Source organism: Aquila chrysaetos, chromosome 3 (assembly GCF_900496995.4).
Source record: "Aquila chrysaetos chrysaetos chromosome 3, bAquChr1.4, whole genome shotgun sequence".
Lineage (NCBI taxonomy): Eukaryota > Metazoa > Chordata > Aves > Accipitriformes > Accipitridae > Aquila > Aquila chrysaetos.
Window position 1 is genome coordinate 61378092 of NC_044006.1, and position 25074 is coordinate 61403165.

Consider the following 25074-nt stretch of genomic DNA (forward strand, 5'->3'; position numbering starts at 1 on the left):
ATAGTTCTGCAGGGCTGAAAACTTTGAGTATCGTATGCTTTGCCAGCAGGACTTGAGGCAAGACTGGACCACGCCTCTTTCAACAAGTGACATTCACTGAACAAGGACATCCTTACAAAAATTAAGATTTCCTTGATCTATGATGATCTGGATTTAAAGAATGACAAGCAACTGCCACCTATTATCTAGTACAGCAATATTAATGAATTCAACTATGGTAAATTCCTTCTCCCCTTGCCAGAAATAGTAAAAGTTTTCAAACCGGCACAACAGACCACACCTGTGCATTGTTTGGACAGTCTGCATTACAAAAGTGATCGCTTCACTCTTGCTATCAGTAGGCTTTGCATGTTTTCTCTGACTGAAAGATGTAAACTATAACGTAAGAAGCAACCTTCCTTGATTCTCCTCTAGAGCATGAAGAACAATTATTTTTCATTGGCCATGAATTGTTACTGGCTGCCAACCACCACACTCACACCTCCTCCTCCAGATGGCCAGGTGGTAAATGCTTACTCACACCGCCTTTTCCTTCATTTCTTCCCATCTCCAAAGCAAACAGCACTTCAGACCTCCACATGAATTTACAGAACTACAGCCTAGTCCCTTTACCAGGGAGGCACAGCTTTTTAAAAATAAATATGGTTGAGCACTCAGCAGTAAAGAACCTTAAGGACTTCAAGTACCAAAGCAACATTTTAGTGAATGAGCTATCAGTTTCAATAATTCCACCCACTCCAAGGTGGTCCATACTTCTCTTCAACTCTCCAATGCTTTCCCCCCAAACCACAACCCACCCACTCTGTTAGATCTGAGGTTAGTTGCCACCTATGGTCTACGAAACCCCAGTCCCACTTTCTCTTCTAGTGCATTTTCCACGCTTGCTGCTCTTGGGTAATGCAGCTCCTCTGAGCTCCTTCCAAGGTGGCTGCTTTTGTCTGCCCTGAAATCAGAAACTGCTCTCACTATTCTCTTAACAAGTGCAAACATATTAGCCACCAAAAGCCCCTCACAAACACACCCTGCTCTCTCCATCTTCTATATAATATAACGGTTAACAGAAAAGGGTTCTTGTGAGCCACAGAAAACAGACAGTTCCAACAATAAATTATGAAGATTGTATAAATGTTAGTTCTAGAGAAAGTATACATGAAGAACAAAGTAATGAGAAAGTAAATAACTTTAGTATGTTGAGCAAAAAATATTTCAGTATCAGCTTCAAACTTGAAGTGCAGAAGCAGTCAACGTTAACATCATCAGGCTGCCATGAAGAAAGCCAACTCCATCTCAGCACAATCATTCATTCTATATCATTTGTGTCATGCTCAGGTCTTACACTATCTAATACATCCTCCTCATCCACCATCACCCTCCCAGTCGTTTGACACATACAGAGATATAATTCCCTCCATCTATGGGTCATTCCCATCAAAAGTTCAGAACAATGAGTCCAGAACAATCAGTTGTCACGCACGACTCATCAGAACAACTCTTATAATCTGAAGTCCACTTTCTCTACGTTATTCCAGGAAGAAGATCCAAATGTGTGGATGCTTGAGCTTGTGCCCAGGCAGGAGCATTCACCATCCAGATGCATGACACGTGAGATGAATGCACATGATCTGTGCAGCATGCACCTGGATGTTGGCTGCAGAATGTCTAACACATCACAGGTAGGGGAAACTGCACCATACGACCCCTCCGCAAGTGTCAAAAGAACCTGCATAGCTCTTCCCAGGTGAAAGGTTGGATAGCTATGAGTTAGTCTATCCTCTACCATAAAATAAGCCATGAAACCTTACTGAGACTCTCTGATTCTGTACTACAGATGCAAACCCTTTCATCCTACAGATTAACAACTTTTTTCATGGAGTTTGTGTGTAAAGCTCTGGGTAAAAACTATGAGTGTATATAAACTTGCCTATGAAGTAGGCTTGTACCAGTCCAGACTGAAGATTTAGCACACCATCTGCAGATCGTTGATTTTATCACTGTAAGCATGTGTGAAGTCAATCCCTTTTGCTTTGCCCTAGTCAGCTCATTTTTTGTAAATGGTATCTTTATTTTTCTCATTACCAAAAACAGAACCACAGTAGGCTGAAAGCATCTACATTTACATACTGAAAAATCTGAGTCTTCATAGCGAAAATTTCCAATACTTCTACACCACATTGATTGTAAAATTTGGGCTACGTAATCATATGATTCAACTTACATGCCAAAGAGATTACACCAGGATACATTCGACTATCGTATTTTTGGAAAAGTTGTTAGCCATCGACATGGACAAACATTAACACATACAAAATAATTTCTCAGAACTCCAAGTCAAGTCATATCCAGGTGAAACTAATAGAGAATTAGCACAAATTAGGGTTTTGCAGGGCCAGCTACTAAAATACTATGCAGTTATAATAAAATCAGACTATATTCACCAATTATTCCTTACTTTTGAAGTAGTTGTTTTCTTTTCCAGTGCCACGTACTGCTTTTTGGATGTACAAACTCTTCCCTATCACGGGGAACAGCAACACCACTTGCTGTGGCTTCTTTTTCGTAATGCAAAGTACAGTACTGGCTAAAGAACTGTGCATGCTCTGAGCTGGCCAAAACCAATCAGTAAACTGCAATTGGTTAAGAAATACTTCAGTAGCAGCCCAACAGATAAGCTTACTCAATTCTTGAGTAATCCACAACCAGAAATGTTTAAGGCAACAGTGCACGTAGAAGCTTCATCCTGGACCAAAACAGACAAACAGTAAAACATGTGTCTGGTGCACTAATAGCAAGCAAACGCACATGGAAATTCTTGCAGCTCCTCTAAAAATAAGCTTAAAAAGTAGTTAGAACAGATCTTTATTTATCCCTTCTGTTCCTCTAAAAAAAAATCCAAGCAGAGCACATGTGTACTGTTTCAGGTTTCAGCTACGTTAGTGCTCATAATTACCCTGAAGGATCATCTCTTCATGTTTCTTTTCTATAAATCTCTACAGAATTATTGGGATCTCTGCTATATAAAAAGTAATGAGATGGCTGAAGATTTTTGGTAGAACTTAAGAGAGTCATGTAATAAGACAAGGAAGTAACAAATTGAGGGAAGCAGAGAAATTTTAAACATTCACTATCCAGAGCCAGTTTTCTCTTCCAAACTGTCAACAACAGTTGTGGGTTCCCTCTTCTCTATACTTTGCAAAATAAAATCTAATCAACAGATTCCTTTATTGAGAAAAGGGACAGCAAGAACAGTTGCATCAGTTTTTGCTGGTTTTACTTACTACAATAGGAATGTACTGTAGGGAACAATCCAGTATTTGCAGGGGAATGGACTGGATGATCTAATACAACTTTTCCATTTCTGACTTCTTAGAACAGCTCAGGCTGATCCAAGTTCACAAAGAGGTTTCTGTCCAACAATACTGAATGAAGAGAACTCCAAGACAAGGTTTGGGGCTTTTTTTTTTAACTTTTTTCTTTCTCTTCAGTATTAAGAGAGCCAGAATAGCAAACCATATACTATGGTATACAACCATACAGAAAACACTGTGATAATTAAATACCCATAAAACTTAAAATATCCATAAAAAAAGTAGAAAGTTCATTTTATACTTAAACCTTTCAAGCAATCTGGAGCATTTTATCCATTCTATAACTTAGGAAAAAAGCTCTTTTCTAATATTTGAAAGTATTAAACAGTAATGTAAGAAGATCAGCATAGAAGTTTTTATTAAGCAGTGTGTCTATCTTAAATAGAGAAATATTAGTGCCTAATTAGTAGTATACCCATGCTCATTTTCTTGCAAAACCGACACATACCAGGATCGCAACATCCTTGGCCCTAAGCTAGTGCTTTTTTTTTTTTTTTTATTACAAAATATCTGTCATCATTGTCTGCCTGAGGAATTAAAAACATTTGTCTTTGCAAGTACAATTGATTTTAAGAAGTTATTGCTAGGAAAAACAGTCTTTCAAATAAGACACCGGAACCCAGAAAGAAAGGTTTGGCACTTCTGAAGCCTTATAACAGGGAAAAACTATGGCAGATGGTGTTCTTTCTTTTGCTCTTACAGCTCTCTTCCAAAAAGGCTATGGACTGCCTTCTCTGAAACTTGATAGGATACTGAATAATCCTTCTAAAAATGTGTTAAAGGTCAAACAAATACCATGAGTTTAAGATACAGTTAAGCCCATCTTGGGGCAGGGATATGCACTAGATAACCTTTTGAAAGCTCTTCGTGCCCTACTTTCTATACCTGAACTCCACAGAAACCAAAAGGTGAGGTTCAATAGCCTGTCATATGCACTGGATCAGACCAGATGCTCCTAATAGTCTCAATTCTTGTAATTAAAAAATTTTGTCTTTTGAATGAAATTAATATGGTGTATTACAGAAGTGTGACTAGTGAACACTAAAGATGCAGTTTCAAGAATTAAGTCTATTGTAAGATAGTGTTAGACTTACTAGGACATTAAAAGAACCATTCACAGGGTAAGAGTTACATGTACATTTAATACTTGGACATAAAATGTACAAGATAAATAATAAAAATGGTTGGAATACTTCAATGCCTTCTTGTTACAACTGCAATAAAGTGACCATTCACTGATCCCCCAAACTTTCTATCTGCCTCAAGAAAGTCTTCTCATTAATTCTTTTTTGTTAGAAGCAGAAAGACCAATCCACCCTGCAATAACAAGTAACGTGGTAACTAGGGCACGCAACTAGGAGAGCCAGTAGGAGAGCCAACTTTTCCAAACGGAGAGTATACTCAAGGAGAGTAAGCTAATTACTGTTGTGCTATCTTTGTCTTCTTTTGAGGGAAGGGGCAAAAGGGAGCAAGTGAAGGAGTTTGAAAAGGTTTAGGTTTTGCCTCAATAGAAAATTAGAGCAAATGTTGAAATGTGTTTCACACATCCACACTCATTTTCTAGCCAGCCTTCTTTAATTCCCAATCCAGAAAGAAAACTAATTTAGCAACTGACCTAACATTTTGCTCAGATGCACACCACTGTCAGCCTCTATTAGAAAGACAACCGGTGTTCCCTTTGCAGTGATCTTCTGAGCCACCGGACCAGACAGCTGCAGCAAAGTCTGGGAATCACCGCACTTCAGAAACGTTGATGAAATTCTTTAGGCAAGCAAGTACCGCCAAGCACTGTTCTCCTGCTTGTTGCTTTTGTGTATCAACTACCAGAGAGTACTTGTGTTTACTTTTATATGCAAATTTACAGCTAGTTTGAAAATAATTTTGGCCAAGTATCAACCTTATTACATATTTTTCCAGAATAAGATAGCTGAAAGAAATGGAAAAAGGTGACTCTTTCAAACCTACATCAAACTAATCCCGATTTTAAGCTTCTTCTAGATCAGTGACTGACAAGGGTAAGAAATTCTGCTCGATTATGTAGAAGTCTGGATATATTCACAGCATGGGTTACTACCACCTACTGACTCATTTGAGACCTCAGAACTTCCTTCCAGCTTGAATTAGCTCTGTACTGAAGACTGAAGACATACTTACCATTTTGTAGGAGTGGAACATTTCTTACCAGCTGATTGGTCCAATTTTTCTGCTATAAGCAGAAACATTTTAACATTATCGGGGTAGCTCTGCATACTCCCATGGCATGCTTTGATTTCTTGTTGCTGATCATTTTTGTAGCAGGACATTATACTTTATTCAAGTATTCTTCCAAACTTATTTTAGGTGGTACTTTAGTCCAACATATTTATGTGCAAAACACAATTTTAAATGGAGGCAAGCCAATAAAAGAAACAGCTTACTAGAATTTCAGTTGACTTTGTTAAAGGAAATTATTTTAAATTAATGTGGCTACTGAACTGTTGCCATACTTGACCTCAGAAAATATATTCCTTCTAATTTTTGCTGTGAACATTTATTTATTTAAGCTAAACTCCAGGTCTTCAATGTTGACCATAAAGAAGTCTCAGATTTCCTGCTACTATTTCGTACTCTTTTTTTTCTAAACAAGGGCAAACAACATATGTTTGCTGCATTAGCGTTACACTGCCAAAACATCACTCTTAAATGAAATCATCTATGTATTTTTGGTAGAATCTTATTTAACAACTTCCACCCCTGACAGAAACAGAGTTAAAACAAGGCTGTTTTGTTTTCACTGAGCAACAGTTTGATCACTGGTTTACTAGATGGCGCTCAAAACATTTTTCCATATGCTCTTCTCAAAGAGAATCTGACTTAAATGTGGTTTACCTTCACCAGTGAATGAAGGCTTTTTTCACCAAACATATCCCAGAGGAAGGTCAGGTCTTCCTGGCTGTCCACATGTGGCTGCAGCTGGGCTGGCAATGCAGCCAGCAGCTCGTACAGACCTATAAAATGAAAATAAAACAAAGTGTAATCTAGGGGTGATCTCATTAATTTCACTTAACAGTTCTGTGTAATTGGCTGCCTGGAGCATGTCATTTTAACTGAATAGGGAGTCTGGAGTATTCAGCATAACATTAACTTGTAGAACTAAAAGGAACATTTTAAAAAAATTACTAAGAAGCAAGTATTAGCAGTGTACTTTTTACCTTGTCACAGTTGTCAAGCTTCTACATCCGTATATATTTACACAAGGTTATGCAAAAAATTCATAAAGGTTTTGAAAAAAGGACAAAACCAGAAAAAACCATACATTCCTTTGCTTAATCGTTATTCCATTTCCCTTGATGTTAGCCAAAGAGTGAAATGAGTCATGAATAGGAAAAACTTCCTTAAAAGAACAGAAACTGGATAGGGTGGTCCATTAAAAAAAGGTTCGTGGTTTCTCTAAATATTTCTTGCTAATATATTGCTTAATATTTTTTTTATCCCGTGTTCAGTAGGAATCCACAGCAAGACAAAAGGAACTGCTCTGTTTTGCAGGATTAAACCTTAAAAAATAAAACCAACACAGTTTTCCCAGACACATAGGCACACAGAAATACTTCAGTAACATTTTTCATTTGCAGGTATTTGAGATTCTCCGTAGGGTTAAAGCAATTGCTGTTCCCAGTTATTTGTGGCACACCTCACCAGCGGTCTCGGAGGGGCAGACAGTAGCACACTGTTCCACAGTAGCATACAGCATAAAATATCCATCATGCACACAAGCCATCAAACTGCTGTCCAAGAAATGTAGCAACAGTGTTTGCAGCAGCTCTCTGTAGGGAGGGAACCTGGCATGAGTTGATATCAATTCATAGCACATGTTTAATTTTCCAGTGGGATTACTTGGGGTAAAAAGGACAAAATGCCTTTTTCTCCTGTCTGCTGTCTACAAAAACACCAATAGTCTCCTGGGATCCAAGATACACGGTCCTGTTATTATTTTTAGTCTGAGTAAGTGCTGCTGTTCATCATAAGGACAGATTTACAAGATATTCTACTGGTGAAGAACACTGTTGTAAGTTATAGGTTACCTATTGTTATTATGCCTATTATCTCCCTAAAAATTATTATTTAGAATATTTATTAGTAAACATAATTTCACAACCTTTCCAGGCACTACATAGCCCTTTCAAAATTACATACAGCACCTTCGGGATCCAATTATTTAACTTTGTCTTTTTACTGCCTCTCAGTAAAGTATTCTGGAAAAAGAAGTTCCTTCCAGATACATTCTTTTTTGTGGTCCAAGCATTTTTGGTGGTTGATATTCATTTCTCTTAGAATCTTGCTTTTATTTAAATCTGCTCTTATTTATGCTTCAGAAATACTGCAAAAAGAGGATACAACTCATGCCACTACAATTTTGCACGGACACAAAAAGAACGCTGAGCCTTGCCTAGTGAGACGCAGTCAGTGATTGAGCTGACACCCAGAGAACAGGGGTTTGAATGGTACTCTTGACTCTGACTTTCTGGACAAATAGAACTTCAGCACTTAGCAAAAATGGTTATGTTTATCACACAATCTATGCTTCAAAAACATTTTCATATAGAAAATTAAAAAACTTCTTTACACTCAGCCTTATACTTCTGCACATAGCCACCTTTGTTACTGCAAATACGTTTACCTCAGAATAACCTGAAGGTTGTTAGAAAATGGAATAGAAGGTTCAATGTAAACTCACACAGTGGCATAACTGCTTAGGAACAATTCATGTGTGCCATTCAGAAGAAAGAAAATATTAACTTCAGCCACTCCTTTCAAATAAGAGATGTATAACAGAGTAAGCTTTCTTTTCCTTGACCTACCAGATCTGCTTAAATTTCACACATAATCAACTATAAAACTATTCTATCCTTGTAACTTGCTCCTCAAAGCTTTGATAATTAAATCCCCAGTGAAAATAAAATGAAAGTTCATGTTTCCTAATGGATTAACTAACTATTACAGTAGTGACACAGGGTAAGACTGAATCTGCCTATAATGAGACTTAAGTTTTATGCACAGAACTCCCAGAGAAAAATCCTGCCTGCTGGCACTCCAGGACTGACTAACCCTGCAAGTGCTTACACACATCCAGCTCAAAAGTGGCTGTGGGCTTCCCTTATTCATATAGCCCTGAACTGCCCCTTCCAGGGGAACGGCTGTCCATGTCCCTAGTGCGCTACTCCAGCTTCGACAGCAATGCACCACCCAATCTGTGCAACTCTCCTGGGGAAGTGGAGAAACCTAGATGGGTGGTGACTGATTTTATCCAATCTCATGGATATGTTTCTAGTTGTGCCCTGCTTTGGCTCTACAGTCCAGTGTTTATAGCTTTCAGCCAGAAGGAAATCAGAATCCCACTCTTCTCTGCAGCAGCAGAACCCAAGGACTATGCCACGCAGCATGCTGGATAACACCACGCTCCCCTCTTCAGACTCCTCTTGAAACTGAGCACTATGTAGCCAGGGGTAAAAAAACCTCAATCAAGGAGCCAAACGAAAATCGGGCAGAAGGAGGACTTCGGGTATTTAGTTGGGGAGAACAGAAGACAAAGATCTAGAATATGTCTAAAGTTAAATTTATGTAATTCCAGATCATCAGACTCAGCTATAGCATCCTTCCAAACAGAAGGTAATGGCAGCAGAAGATGCCAGCACCTGTAAAGGTTTACTTTTACAGACAGAATCTCATTTTTTCTTGTTCCTTCTCTGGTGCCCAGTAGCACAGAATCAAAAATTTTCAGATGGGCATTCAGATTTTTATATATGAAGAAAAACAGTATGTGGATCTTCTACACACACACCCCTCCAACTAAAACATCGCATTTTATTTGTGTCTCAATTACATAAAGTGTGTTGTTGTTACTCATTGCAGTGTGAAGAAACAGTGAAAATTATGGCTGGCATATGACTTTACTAGCAAATGGGATTTAAAAGAAAGTGCTTTTGTGACATGGAAAAAATAATTTGTCAAGTTACTGTAAACTGGTAATGAAGTTGAAACGACTACATTGGCAACTACATATTGGCCTAATTTAAATGAGCAGATCTGATAACTTATCACATCCATCTTTCCAACACCTGAAGGGCAGTAGCTCAAATCTCTGCAGCCCCGTAAGGTGTCACTGTACAGAGATGCTGCCATGCAGCAGTAGAAGTAATCCGAACTTAACAGTGAAGACTGCTTCAGCCCAACCTCAAACCTCCTGCAAAACTTCTAACTAGCAGCTCAGGTGGTTCTGCAAGGCAGAGCCAAAGGCCACTGAAATAAATGCAAGTTTCTCACTGGTTTTAGTACTGCCAAGCTGTTGAAACCAGATAATGTTTTTTTTTAGTCTTTTCAGTAGCAATTATAAAGACTGAAGTGATGCTATACTGAACACTTTTGATCACTTCTAAAAACAAAAATTACCTTTTGAAAAGATCATAGCTATACCCCTATATTCAGATGAACTGCTTTGTAAATTAAAAACGCACGTTCGTTGCGTAAGCCATGGAATGAGATGTATCTCAGCACCTCAGAGCTGAATGCTACCGTTGTAAGCATGAGGCTGCCAGGCCTCAGTTGTGCTCTTGGTCTCAGTTTGATGTTTCTCTTAAAGTCCCACCTTCTTGAGTCATATGACATGCATGGACCTCCTATTAAAAAAAGGATTTTGCACGCATTTTTGGAAAGATGCCCACAATTTAAATAAACACACAAAAAAAGCTTTAAAAAAAAAGTACCTAGAGATTGTGTTTAAAAAAAAAAAATCATGAAAAGCCAAAAAAAAAAAAAAGTCCTGGTTTTTTTAATGCCTGATGTGAGCAATCCTATAAAGAGTCTTGAAAAAATAAAAATAAAAAAAAAAATTAAAAAAGCTTTTTTTATATACTGTTGCTATTCTGCTCAGGTTCTTCTAATTTTTTTTTTTAGTCTAGTTTGCCTAAACATAACCAGGTTTTATATTTAAAAGGAATCATAGGTCCACTGGGATTTTCTAGTATCAAAATACTTCAGGTGTCAAAATTCAGTAAAGTAAACATGACTTACACAAGAAAAACTCATTTACTTCAATTTTTAAAAGCAGATAATTTATTCAAAGGTCCCAGAAGATCTGAGCATACATAAAAAAAAAAATTAACAATGAGCTTAAACATGGAGATGTAAGACTATTTTGCAATTATAAGAGGTGAAGTAGGTCCGGTCAGTCCTACAATGTGGGGGGGGGGGGGGCGGGGCGGGGCAGGCAGGAAGCCCAGATCACAATGTAATCATCCCTGGACATCCCCAAATCATTGAAACACAGGGCGAAAAAGGGCTCTTTCTAGATTAAACAAGGTCATATAATCCAGTGGCAGTAACAGGAGTCAATTTCAGATAAACAAGGGAGCTCCTAGTTTTAGATACTAGTATGCTGCTATTTATATTCATGTTATATAAATTAGGTACAGTATCTAAAACTTATGTGAACTAAGTAAAAGCCTATAGCATGGAAATGTTAATAAAAGAAGACAAGCATTGCACACAGGAATAATATAAAACTCTTACAAGAGTGGAAGGGGGAGGGGGTTGTTTGAAGGTGCTTTTATAGTCTATTAAATCTGATTACCTGATTCAAGAATAAAGAAATTTAGAAGTAATAAATTAATATTGGGCATACAATACACTTTTCATGAAATTTAGTTCAGCCAAGAAAAGTGACACAGGGAATTAAAAACCAATGACTAGATAACCTTGCCTACAGAAATAGTCCATGTAAACTAGATGCGTGTAAATAATCTAAATACACATACATAATCTAAAACTAAAATTTACAACAGCGTGTCATGGATAGAGAAACTACTCTGAAGATTTTGGGCTTGCTGCAAGAGCAAGTAAGATAAAATGGCTGCAGAATAAGGCTTGTAGCATTCTGCCAGCTTGGACTAAGGAAATAATTTCACGGGAAAATCCAGCTATGTTTGAAAACTCAGCACTGTCCCTGCTTAAAAAGGTAATAGATAAATTTCAATTTGTTCTTTCAACACACTTAAGCAGTTCCTGTCTTCAGAGTATCTTCAAGCTTTTCCTAAGCTTAATTAACACAATTTAGTTTTATTCGATCTGAACAACAGAGTGTATAATAATGGCAATTCCAATTTAAAAATGTGTACACTGAATTTGCACATGCAATAAGATTTAAGACTAAGCAGCAATGGAAAGCTTTTAAATCAGAAACAACGGGACATAAAGAATTTTTCCAGTTCTAGAAAATTGCTTCCTTCATAGTGTTATATTCTATAGAAGACTGCTTGTTCCTAGGAGGAGAATAAATGGCTAAGCAATTGATGAAAGTGTTCCCGTACTGAACCACTCACACTGCAGATTCCAGATGCTCTACATTCTTGACATCAGAATGGAAAAATTTACTGTTAGTCTAGAGAAATTTAATATCACCATTCTTGTCATATCCTTCATAGCTTCATTATTAGGACAAGTCTGTGGAAGCTATAAACTAGTGCTAAATGATAAAAAATATGGTCTCTGCGTTCCATCGCTCTTGCATATTACAAGAAAACACCAACTTTGTTTTGGTTAGCGTAAGGAAAGAAATGGAGACAAATGGATGTGCATTTGCTTTCATATGTTAATTAGTTTCCTGAATTAGCATTCTGAACAATGATGCCAGACTTCGAATCAAAAATTTTTACAGTAACTGAGGGATAATAAACACTAAAGAACATATATCTAAGCCCAGAACAACACTGTAAAATTTTATTGTATTAATAAAATGGGACACACCAGCCTTTAAATTTTCCACTTTGTCAAAGGTAAAATAATCAGCACCATTTGCTGCCATTTATAACAAGCTGACATTTTTTCACATTTGAACTGTACTTTACAGTTCTATAAAGACTCAGACAACACTTGCCTTACACAAAAGCAAACAGCATTGCAGCAGAAACACTCATTCTGACATCCTCGCTGCTGCATAATAAAATCAGTCACTAACACCAAATATTGAAAATTACTTCATTCTGAAGTTTAAGATCAGTATTTATGCACAGGTTCAAATAAAAACATATGCAGTACACATATGCATTAGGACAGACACACTGCACCGTCCTATCAGACTCCAGTTGTAAAAAGACCACTATGTGCTCAAGTTTACGTGCTACAAATAGTTCTTTTTTATGTTCTCTTAAGTAATTCCACCAAATATATGGGCTTCCTGACACTGCAAAACGTTAAAGACTAACAATTTTTCTTTGCAGAACCAGAGTGATTAACTCATTCCAGCATGTACCTTTTTTTAATTTTGCAGTTTAGTGATTTAAAAAAGGATTAACCTAATTTTCAAAGGTACAGAATACTGAGTAACTAGGTAATCATGATATCTGAGTGATCAGCATCTTTGAAAAAATATCTGGTTTGATTGATTTGCAAATTCACAAAAAGTAAACTGCTGAAATCCTTATGGATGGCACAGCAATAGAAATGTCAATGCTCTTTTTTTCCTAATGAAAACAAGAATTTTGCTGTAAGTGTCCTCAAAGTACAAGATTACATAATCACTAAGGGTAATACAGCCTTTTAACTTAAAAGTTGTACCAAATTTTTATTCCTCCAAGCTACAGTAATTTGTTAACCCACCTTAAAACAACATTATGACAGAAAATGTTGAAAGCGAGCAATCATTTAAGCCCACCACTTTTAAAAATATTATTTCCTTCAAAATGGAAAAGTCTTCAGTTTTGGAACTTGGCTCACAGAGCTAAAGAATCCGCAGTTGTTTGAAACAGTTATTGGTCTTTTAGGATTTGTCTCAACATGTGTATTTCAGATTTAGCATACCACATACCTTTATGTTCTGATGCGAGTTAAATAGTTGATCCCTACTTGCATTCATACAGGGCAACGCTGTTGCTGCAGAGTTCTTGCTTGTACAGCTCATCAAAGCTGCTTCAAAATCGAAACCCCTCAAAATGTAGTTACTAAATGCTGTATCAACAAAGATACTTTCAAAGTTCATAAAATGTACTTTCACGAGTATTCAAAAGCTCTCCTATTATCTGCAAGAGCAACACATACATAAAACTGATTTAAAGTGACCTATCAAGCACAAATTAATAAGCAGCTTGTGGAAAGCTCATACAAAGATCTGACATTCATATTTTTTTCGAAAACTCTTAGCTCCTCCAACGAAGCCTGCATACTACGACACCTTGAATAACCTCGACTAATTGACTGGTCCTTTGTATAGACATCAACTTGGTGAGTCTTTAGGTTTTCTATCTAGATCTTCATCAACACTAGAGAAGGCAATAGCAAGTACCTGGCAGTCAGTCAGGAAAAAACTCATTCCAGCGCTAGGATGTCACTGGGCATGCTTGCCATGTTTAACTCTTTAGTCACAGTTTGCAACGTTAAGAGACTTGGTACTGGGGAGGGGTGGCAAGGAATACTGAAAGTGGCATTTTACATCTGCAAAAGGAGGACACAATATCGCATTAAGAGACTGAATAAAGATTTCTAACAACAGAAGTCAAGACTATTTTCAACTTATTATGCCTAAAACTACTGGAAACACCATTTGATTACCACGTATCTCAACCTTTCATGTTGTGTCTTGAGAGTAGAAGGAAAAGTCCTACAATCCTAGGCAGTACTGATGCCCAAAAACATGCCAGCATATTATTTCAGTGCTGTGATTCACTGTATGACTGAGTTTAAAATTTGACACTCAAAACAAGCTATGCCATTACATCAATCAGTCATATATACAGCCACATACACTTGATATACAAGTCTATAGAGGTATATAGGAATATACAAAAGTTTAAAGGGTCAAGTACATCATCATCTTATCTTGAAAGTAAGTTTAGAAAATTAAACTATTTTAAATAATTAAACTATTTCATAGTTTATTCCTAAGATTAATATGCTACACTGAGGGGATTTTTTGTTTGTTTGTTGTTTTTTTTTTAAACCAATCTGTTATTTTAAACACAAAATCATATTTGAACCCCTGTGCTCCACAGCAAGGCAACTAACAGCTAGCAGGGAAGCTTCTCACTATCTCTTAGTAGTAATAAATTTCCTTCAGATTAACAGCTTTAGTTTTATTAAATCAGCCAATACTTGATGTGAAATTGGGCTGAGAAGCCACAGAACCTTTCATCTGACAGCAAATGCACACGATACATACGGTCTGCTAGCTAACCTGGACGCTGGCACAGCTACACTTGAACGGTACAGCATGGCAGTCTGCTCTTGGCAAAGGACATCTGGCATCACTAGGAACTGTCAACCATTTGTGTAATTAGAGCTTTTGGTCCAACATACATAGCTATACATTTAAGCCTCTGGTTAGAAACAATATAGGCTGTCGTACTTTCAAATTTACTGCAAAACTACACATTGCTCACAAAAAAAAAAAAAAAAAAAAAAATTGAGTAAAAATTGTTGCAGCTGCCAGACCATTTAAATTTACATTTGTGTCCAAGAACTGTAACAGTTTTAAAGAGTTTACCATCAGTAAATATAATTGCACACATTTTCTGATTCCACACTGCTGAATCAGTCTACCATAACATAAAATATTAACCCAAACCAGAACAGTTTAGAGAAATTTCATTCTACTTTGAACAAGTATTCCAACAGTCACCATAAATATGTTGATACCAAAATAAATACCCTTTCCAACACCAGCAAGTTGTATTTTTAAAAATTAAATATGATAGCAATTAAAGCTAGCCATACGTCTCATACTTTCCCAAATCTTTCATATTCACGTTAGCCTACAAGCCATTTAATGCCTCTGGCAGCTGGAGATGGGGAGAATTCAAGAATGCATGATAAAATATTGGCTCTATTTATTAATTCTGTATAAATTTTGCCTCAGCTAGCGTATCAGTTTTCATGAAAATCTAGCCATATCTGTGCATTTCAACTTGGTGAGAAATTTAAGTAGCCTTGAAATCACGATGCAGCCAAAGGCATTTACATACTACACTTGTGGCAGCACACCTATGCCTAAGTCGTAAGCAATGGTGTGAAGCAGGCAAGCGAAGGCTTTCCATCTGCTCCGTTTCCACTGCAGCACGTCAGCGGGGAAGCAGAGACAGTTTGGAGCAGGATTCAATTGCCCTGCAAGCCTTCACCCTGGCAGGCTCCAACGGAAGAGCTACTCCCAGAAATCTTTCCTTCATCACTCTCCTAAATTCCCTTTCTCTTCATCTCATGACAATGAACCCAGACCTTTGGCCACCATTTTATGTTATTACATTTTCTTAAACAGGCTGTAAAAATAGAACTGCCTGATTTCTATCTCCCTCCTCATTCTGAAAACTGGTTTAAAAGGCTGAAATCTTTAGCCACTTCAACCTAATTTGTCCTTCTTCCCCTACAGAAGTTTCTGATGTCCCCCTCTCAGCTCAGCCAACTACTCAGCTTTTTCTTCATGTCATTACTGTTTCTTTTTTTTCTCTCTACCTTTTTATCCTTTTCATTATCAAGCATTCTTAGAAAAGATTATGTTAAAACTGGCAAGCTGATTAAAATGCGTTAGTAGTAAATAAAGGGAAGACATCTATATGAAAACAGTAAAAGCAAGGATAGCATCTTTCGGTGTTCAGATGATTGCAAAATCATCTTTGAACTTTACATTGCTTGCAGTGGTCTCACTTCCCTGCGAGGTAATCCATATGGTCTATGGAGCTATCATATCAACATAATATTCTAGCAAAATAGTTCTACTAGTATTCAGTACATCCACATCGACAGCATGCAGCTTCAGAGGTAGAGATAATTCTTAAAGAATCACAGAATACACTACTAAAAATGCAGTTTGGAAAAATACCTAACATTTAGAACTAATTTCATATCTTTATTTTGTATTATTACAAAATAGAGAAGAAAACACTAAAACCGGGAATATTTTAAAGGCCACGTGAATTTACAATTTCATTAGTAACAAATGTGTTGCATTTTTTTAATTTAAAAAACTACCATGTATTCAGTTTTACAGGCTTGTAATACTGAAAAAACTCCACTATCTGGCATAGCATTAGCTCCTATATGTACTCAAGAAGAAACTAATGTAAGCCCTGCACATTTTTTCTTTCTGTAATTTACAATATTCAAATTCAAGAACTGCTTCTGACTTTCATTATATTTAAGCAATCTCATACAGTTTTACTTGGTGGCCAAACTTGGCCCATAAATATGATTTTCCCACTGACAATACATGAATCAAAAACACCAAGTGTGCTTTGCACATTCATGCACTAGTTTTTAAGGACAAACAGAAAAGCATTTTTAAACTCCTCAGCTAAGCAAGCTTGATACAGGGTTGAGAGGAAAGAAATCTGTAACAATTTTACGATGTTTTTCACACTAAAACAACATTTAAAGCATAATGATGTCATTTTGGCTCCACCAAAGTCAGCAACGAAGCTGCCATCAACTACTGTGAAGCCAGAACTACAAAGTTAAATCTTCCTAAATATATCAGATAAGTGAATGCCAGATCTCGCAGACTTGCTTTACCTGCAAAAGTGCAAGTCGTCTTGCTCAGTCTTCAAACTCTGTTTGATGGGCTTACACACAGAGTTCAAGCAGACTTTTGCAACACAGAAAATACTTAAAGCTTCAGATGCAGCCTCAGGCAGGAGCTCAGCCTTCCGTTCAAGATGGTTGCTTTAAGATAACTTTGACCTGACACTGACAGTACTATAAACCTCAAGGGAGGAGCAGAATCATGCACATGTCAAACAACAAGTAATTTTTATTATTTTTATTATTATTATATTAATATAAAAATAGGGTTTCTACATGGCTACTGGAGAGTGGAAGAGAAAGAAGCATGTGCACACAGGCCTTCCTCCTCTGTCTTAAGTTAAGAAGCCAGATCAGACTGCTAAGGTATAAGTTTGATTTCAAAGTCACTTGATGAATCTAAATTAATTAAAACAAATGTTTTAAACAAAAGATTGCAAATATTGTAGCCATGCTTTTGATTTATCATAGTTTAAAGTCTGGCAAATGCCTCTCAAAACAGATTTAAGAGGCATAGTTTGTGTTTAGAAGAATATACAGGTTAAAAAGTGGTATAACAAAAGCACGTGTAAGTATTTGAAAGAAGCAGCCACAAGGACATGGTGACATCCCTAATAAAGTCTGTTGACAAAGTAAAAGCAATGTAAAATTAACACAAGTAGGTCAAGATTTAGTCTGATCAGATGTGGCCCATCATGAACACTATGCTGCTTTAACAGTGGTCTGATGCCTAAGACTATAACAAAAAAAAAAAAAAAAAAAAAAAAAAAAAAGTCAGTGTTTCCATACTAGTGTCCGAGCTTCCAATAGTCCATGACTTGGCAACTTTTCAATATTCACAGATGATGCATTTCTATTTACTAGTCCTCTATGAATTCTTTCACTCATTTTTAAATCCAGGTTTACTTTTACTTCACCAGGATAGAGCAGACACAAAAATAAGCTAGGTTGGGGTTTTGTTTGAATGCGTTAATAAAACAGAGTCTTAGCAGACAGACTAAACAAAGTTGCATCCCTACTCTAAAGGTGCATTTTTGTTAGGTTCCCACTAACTGACATGCTAACTTCACAGCATCCCAGACAGTCCTCTCATGGACTACAGCAGTTTCAACTCATTACATGTCACAACACCAGTTTACGCAGGCAGGGTGAGAGGAAAACTGGTCTACCCACCAAGGAACAACAGAGGTAAGAAAATCCAAATTTTTCTGTGTTTCTCTTTTTTTAATCTAAGAGTGAGAGTAATAGCAGAAAAACAGGGCTCTGATTAGAAACCACCTGTATTATAACCAGGAGAGAAAGCACAGTTTGATGTAATCATTCAAAAAAATACTTAAATACCTATCATCCCCATCAGGAAATACTTTAAAGAAAGTAGAAGAAAACAAATAATTCTCTTTTCCCTCCAAGTAAAAATTTTTATTTAAGGAAACAATTTACAACTTGCAGCAGAAAACAAATTGGATTTAACAAGCAGTATTATTTAACAGCAAGATATTAATGGTGCATATCATATTTTACTATAGATTTCCTGGGAGAATGGAGATAGTTGAGCTTTATCACATAACATAATTATTAAAGGTGTATTTGGAGCATCATATGCATTAAATAGCACAGTAAAACATGTTTTTAGAGACATTTTAAACACACACAGTTTTAAAATCAGGATTTTTTTTCCTACTTTTTGGAGCCCTTTTCTTTCTTTATTCAGAGAATATGTCCATGACTATTACTTTTGGACATATTAACGTTCTTTAAACAATAAAACAAGCAAAACTGTCAGCATCAGGCAGCAGTCATCACACATCCCCCTGCTGTTCATCTCAACATGTTCTTGAGACTTCTGAAATGTCAGAAAGCATTTGGCCAAGTAATAACTTAAAAAAAAAAAAAAAAAAAAAAAAAGGCAGGTTTTGGACAGACACAAAAGGTTGTGTGATAAAGAAAGCAAAGATCAAGAGTGGAAAAACAGCCCAGACTGGACCCTGACAAATCTTCCAAAATTCAGCTTTAGCATACTAAACAGCTTCAACTGCAGTTATTTCCACGGGGGAGGGGAGAGAAAAGAAAGGTATGTAGAGGTAGGATTTGGCAAGATGATAGTCAAATCCCTTAAACACAGGAATGAGGAGACAAAAAAAGCAAATAAAACCAAACACAACCCTCCCTCCCCATGGTAATAAATAAACACACACACACACACAACTCTAAAGATTAAGCTTTTAATCTAAGAGAAATTTTACATGGATTGGGGGGGGAGGGAGGAAATCACTGCACTGAAAGGTCTATTTAAAATAAGAATCAAATGCAGTTCCTTATATACATATTTTTTTTGGATTCCTGACTTGAAATCTCCCTCTTCGTTTTCAAAATCCTGCTGTTACTTCTCGTGCATAAAACTATATGATCTAGAATAACAAGCACAGGGGTGGAAAGCAGGGATCTTTGTATTGTAACCTCAGCCAGATCACCTATTTACCAAACACCGTCGAGCAAAAATACTAACTTTAGTTGTCCCTAAAACAGGGACAAAAATATTGGCAGATAGAGAGAATGTATGCATAACAGCAATATGAGATTTAACTTTGAATATAGCCTAATATTGTGACAAAGAAGGTGAAAACTATGGAAAGCTACGTATCTGCACTCCCACTGCCTGCAGACAGTGATAGGAACTGGACTCTGACGTTGAAGGCAAGGGAAGGAAGAGAACTTGAGACAGTGTTTTTCTTCTCCTAATTTGTTAAAGAAGTGTCAAAACTAAATAGTCTGTGTTCAGAAATAACTCCACTGATAACTGTAACTCACAGAGGGGATAGTCTAGACTGCTGCAAATATTAAGGCATGTATGATATCATCTTTTATTTTTTCCTCTTTTTTCAAGTTAACATTGTAGGAACCATGCTCAGAGGTGAATCCAAATTCTTCAGATCCATATATAATATCTGTTTGGAGTTCTTTTTTGAGGGTTGGGAGTGGAGGGGCAGAAGGTGGTGGTGGGACTTTTAAAAATTTATTTTATCTGTGGTGTTTCATGTATCTGAATTAACTTCAGGGAGAAAAGGTTATGTTTAAAGTCTTAAATTAAGCATCTGTTGAGACCATAATTGATTATCTTATTTGATGACTTCTTTAAATAGAGACTGTAGACTTAACAAATAAGATCTGGAGGAAACATGCAGTCCTCCTTGGCTTGCGTACCTGTGTCACTTCCAGATCCAGTTGATAACGCTGGCATGATTTAGTCTGCAGAGTATCACAAAGGAACGTCAGACTAGCACTCTGCAGCCAGAAGGCAGAAGTTAATTTCAGTTTAACTGCTTGCAGCCAAGTTGTCTACAAAGATTTATGCTATCTCCCAATTTCTCCTAGAAAGAAGAGAAACAGAATTTTACAATTAAGAACGTTGTTAAACTGTAAATTACTGCAGCTAACCAAATCCAATCATTATCACAAAATAAGTTTTTGATTTAAGACTCTCAAAACAAAGTGCTTTGTATTTATTTATGACTGCTAAGATCCCCCCCCCCCCCCCAGTAAAACAAGTTTTGTTTTCTTCAGTCCAGCCTATAATTCCATTCTGCCGTAAAAATAATTTAACACATTTCTCTTATGTAAATTAAACTTTTTAACTCTAGCATGTCAGGTATTTTGGAAATAAAGTCTAGGGTTATTTTATTAAAACAGTGAATAATTTAAGTCACTCAAATCTTGCTACTACTGATCCCAGAAAAAAAATTTGCTTGGTAGCATAGTAATTTATTCAGTGTTTCTACTTAACCTCCTTTCAATTGTTTTCAGTTCATTTAAAATCTGACATGCAATTTTAATTTGTAATCTGGAAATATAATCTAAATTTTAACTGAAGTTGTAAAAAAGCAGGACTGGGGCAAACACTTCTCTAAGGTAAACAGCAGTTTGATTCATGGAGTTGACTGAGCCATTATCATGCAGATGTAAGGAATTTTTCTGTAATTCATTACTACAAAGTCAGTATTTTTTTAAAAACATTTTAAAATAATTGCACAGGCCTACTGATACTAAAATTGGGGTCTCTCAACCAGTTCTTGAGGAAAATTCAGAGCAAATGTAACAAAAGTAAAAACCAATTTCAAATGGAAGTGAACATATTTAAATTCAAGTATGTTAAAATATGAAACTGGAACACAAACTTGTGAAAAGAAATTCAGAGTTAAGACTGGAAATGTTTACTAATAGCAGGGCAGGGGCTGATGTGTTTACAAGGAGAAGGAAGGGAGAGGGAGAAGTAGAAGCTAACAGAAAACAAGGGTTTTCTCCAGATTTCAGTAAACAGAAAGGATCCTTGAAGAAAGAAAGCAGCATAGTTCTGCTTTAGCATAAGAAAATAAATAAACAGAATAGCATTTTGCTGCTGCTGGTTTGGTTTTTGTTGGGTTTGTTGGGGTTTTTTTAAACACATTCATATTAATCAGAATGACTTTTGAAGTCATCTTGGCTCTGAAAGTACATATTTTGGACACATTTGTACTTGGCAACAGTCTTGTCGAAGAGTAATATACAGGTGCTGTAAACACTGTACACTGTTCAAAATTTTGTTTTTCACCACAAAAAAAAAAAACAAAAAAACCCCACATTGCTAAAAGTATTGCAACATACGAAGGGCCATCCACAAGATTTTCTTTAGTAAGTTTTAAATCAATTATTAGATATAAGCCAGTTGTTAACTTGTCCCTAGACATAAGCCTATAGTTTAAATAGGCTGGCAACTTATTAAAGTTCTTTTTTTTTCCTTCCCTAAGTGTTTACCCGAAGATTTTGCATGTCAGCTTTCAAACTCCAGTGAATCTGCTTTGTTTTTTTTAAGAAGGCAAATACAGCAGAAGTTACAGCCCTGGATAACTTCTTCTATGATGAAAAGGACTGAGTAAAACTTTAAAACCTATCTATTAAGATTGTTTTAGGGTTTGGGGTTTTTTTTTTTTTAGTTATAAAAGTTTGTGGTGAAGAAAAAAAGTAAAAGTTTTCACTTAAAAAGCATCAGCTTCCAAAAAAATATTTTGACATTCATCAAATCAGCACGAAGTCCATCAGCTTAAAATTTAAAGCAGAGATAAGGAAGTATTTCAGAGTGAAAACTCATGATGACAAAGTTGTAAAACATCTATATGGAAAGCTAGCCAGGGTGCAGTTTAAAAGAAAAAAAAAAAAAAAAAAAGACATCGTGGCACAGACGCGCTGTAAAAATTAAGAAGGAACATATTCCCTTTGCATTAATTCTGCTTGTTTTCTTTTTAACACATACAAGCGCCATAAAGAAGAAGTCACATTCTAAGCTTGCTTCCAGTCCCCAGCACGAGCACACCACTACAGCTGTACAAAGGATGGAGACATTTTTAGTTTTCACAGATGTAAGAAACTGGTTAAAACGTTATTTACTATTAATGGGACATCTTTCATTTATATGCAGCTTAAAGTACTTTCCTCTATTAAGAAAAAAAACAAAAACATGCAAGGTGTTCTCATTATAGGTACATTATCATTAATCAGAAATTCATGTTCCTTAAAAAAGTTCACTGCAAAAGGTGGAAAGTCTTGTTGATCTACATACATGTCATGTATTGAAACTTGATCAGTTTCTCTATTTTTCTTTATTTCACAGTAAATCATTCACTATAGAAAAAATTTCAAGCTCCTTATTATTTAAGAAACTTATATACGGCATAAAGTTATTCCCCCCAGATCCTAAATATATATTAATGAAAAATAAATGACCTGATGAAATCCTTACCAGTAAAATGCTTAATATTTTGCTGGAATGGAACGGGGATTTTTTTTTTCTAACTTGCAAATTAAGCTACATTTTTGCAGTGATGATGTTATTTTCTTTGGCTCACTTTATTTAAAATGCTTTGGAAGTTTTTGCCGGAGCCCAGCCATAGGCATTGCTGACTGCTGTATGGAATCGATTTGCTGCAACACAGAAATACCAGCTGTTACAGTATGTCCTGAGAGGGATTACCGAATATTCTTAAATTGAAGTTCAATCCATCTTTCCATAAAAATTAGAAGCCAACGCCAGGAACGTAACAGCAGTATCAAGTGCACCTGAGGCATTTACAATACCCAGCAGGACTGTTACAACCAGCCTTTAAAAAGGGCTTATTTTTGAAATTTCATTATTCCAGTCGTACCTTGCTTCTATATATCACACTGTATCGGGTTTTGCTGGCACCCGCCGCGTGGAAACACCGAAGGACGTGCGGTCCCGGCGACACGCCGCGCACTTTCCACCGGGCCCCGAGCCCCCCGCGCGGCTGCCGCGCCGCGCCTGACACCTAGCGGCGGCGGCGGCGGCGGCGGGGGGCGGGAGCGCCGGGCCCGGGGCGGGGGCCTCGCCTCGCCTCGCCTCGCCTCGGGAGGGTCCCACCTACACAGCCCCCCCCCCCCCCCAATACTACACAGGCCTTGCAAGCTCCGGAGAGCAGCTCCGCCGACGCGGCGGAGGCACTTTAATTACTTCTGCTTTTAATTCTTTAAATCTAAAATATTAAATAATGAGTCGAAGTTGAAGGACAATTAATTATTAATTAATTATTTCTCCCTGTGTTTACTTGCGTAATGACGGACGTTTCTATTCCTGGGGCTTTCCGGATGAACGACAGGTATTAAAAGAAACATGAGATGGCTGCAAGAGGGACAGAAACGTTTTCCCTACCCACCGGTAACTCCGGCACACTACACAAGCGCGCTCACCGAGCCAGACATGGTTCTAGTTAGCTTCACTGCCAAGCTCATTAAGGTGACACAACTTACTGGGATGCCAAATCCCCCAGTTATAAATAGGCAGGAGCGGGGCAGAAGCCTCCTGGGAACAACTTCCCAAACTGCAAAATCCTAGAATTACAGCTCTCCAAGGCGACCATTTCTCTGCGTATCCCACAAGCAAGAGAGGCCCCATACCGAGGCGTGAGGGGATAGGTCTTGTTCCCCATCACCCATGTTGTCACTACAGGAGGACTGGTAACCATGGACAGAGGCAGTCAGGTAAAACAAGAGGGTGGGAGGCAACTGAAGGCTGCCAAGATGAACAGCCCTCCACGTAACTTTAGCTGCAGTAGCTTCTTTCTAGCATCCTCTGTTGCTTTTTAACGGAAGGAACTCCACTAGTCATGCATACGTTTTATTTTAGTCCGTTTTTCTACAAAAGATGAGGTAGGAAAACGGATTCAAATTTGTCTTTATGGCAAGCATCACGCATTTGGAGACAGCACACATGAAGTCTTGGTTCTACCTTTGACTCCCCGTCCAAACCTCAATAAACTGCATAGTGTTTATTTCTGAAAGGTTATTTTACAAGTTACTCACTATTTTTGGCACTTCAACGAATATACGTTGATTTTCTTCACATTTAAAAAGCAGGCTGAAGACTTTTGACTGATTTACAACAGGTAAAAACATAAAAGGTATGAACCTAGCCATGTTACAAATCAGCGGGGTGGGGGGTGGGGGGATGTTGCGGACACCATAAAACCAGGTTGTTTGATACAAGAAACACTCAACCTGTTTTTCTAAAGGATGCTACAGTTATAAAGACTATAACCTTGATTTCCAGAACTAAACCAGCACGCCTGCAAATGGTATTTGAACCACCAGATAGAGATTTCATGTGGAGACAGGAAATTTGACAGCCATTCAGTCTTGTATTCGTCATGGGGCCTCAAGTAATTGAATGACTAGGGACATGTATACAAGTCTCCAAAACCTAGTCAGCACAGGAAATTGCCGAAGGAGGTTTTCTAGACTGGGAGAAGTAAATCTGTTTGGGTAGACAAAATCTGAATTGAAAATGGCGGTCTACTCTTTTGGAAGTTGTAATGTAATGAGATCTATTGAATCCTTAAACTCTTCTGAGGAATATTCTACCTCGTCAATCCCAGGGTCTCCGACAGGCAACTGGAACCTGTTTGCAGCTCCTGACAGGCTTCCAAAGCTGTTCAGCCACCCTTACAGGCAGTACATGCACGTTGTCAACAGGAACCTTCAAAAAATCTTGAACTGGAATTACTGCATAGAGGACACAGCATACAAACGTGATGGGACTTCAAACACACTGCAGAAGGAAGAAGCTACCTCTGACTCACTCAGCTGTGGGTATAATGGAAACGAAAAGAGTGGCAAAAAACTCTGGGTA

The 25074-nt window shown here is 37.3% G+C and overlaps 1 protein-coding gene across 10 annotated transcripts in view; it reads right to left on the reverse strand.

Moving 5' to 3' along the window:
• The window catches only part of MPP7 (membrane palmitoylated protein 7), a 156179-nt gene that overhangs the window by 94370 nt on the left and 36735 nt on the right, over positions 1-25074 (reverse strand). For 8 of the 10 annotated variants that reach the window (XM_030009144.1, XM_030009142.2, XM_030009141.2 and 5 more), the window contains 2 exons: positions 20103-20269; positions 6234-6352 (listed from right to left, as the gene is read on the reverse strand). In XM_030009144.1, coding sequence (XP_029865004.1) covers positions 6234-6352; positions 20103-20139 — 156 coding nt within the window. In that variant the 5' untranslated portion in view covers positions 20140-20269. Of the gene's footprint in view, positions 1-6233; positions 6353-20102; positions 20270-22671; positions 22854-25074 lie in introns of all 10 variants that reach the window. The other 2 variants (XM_030009136.2, XM_030009140.2) reach the window with 1 other exon arrangement.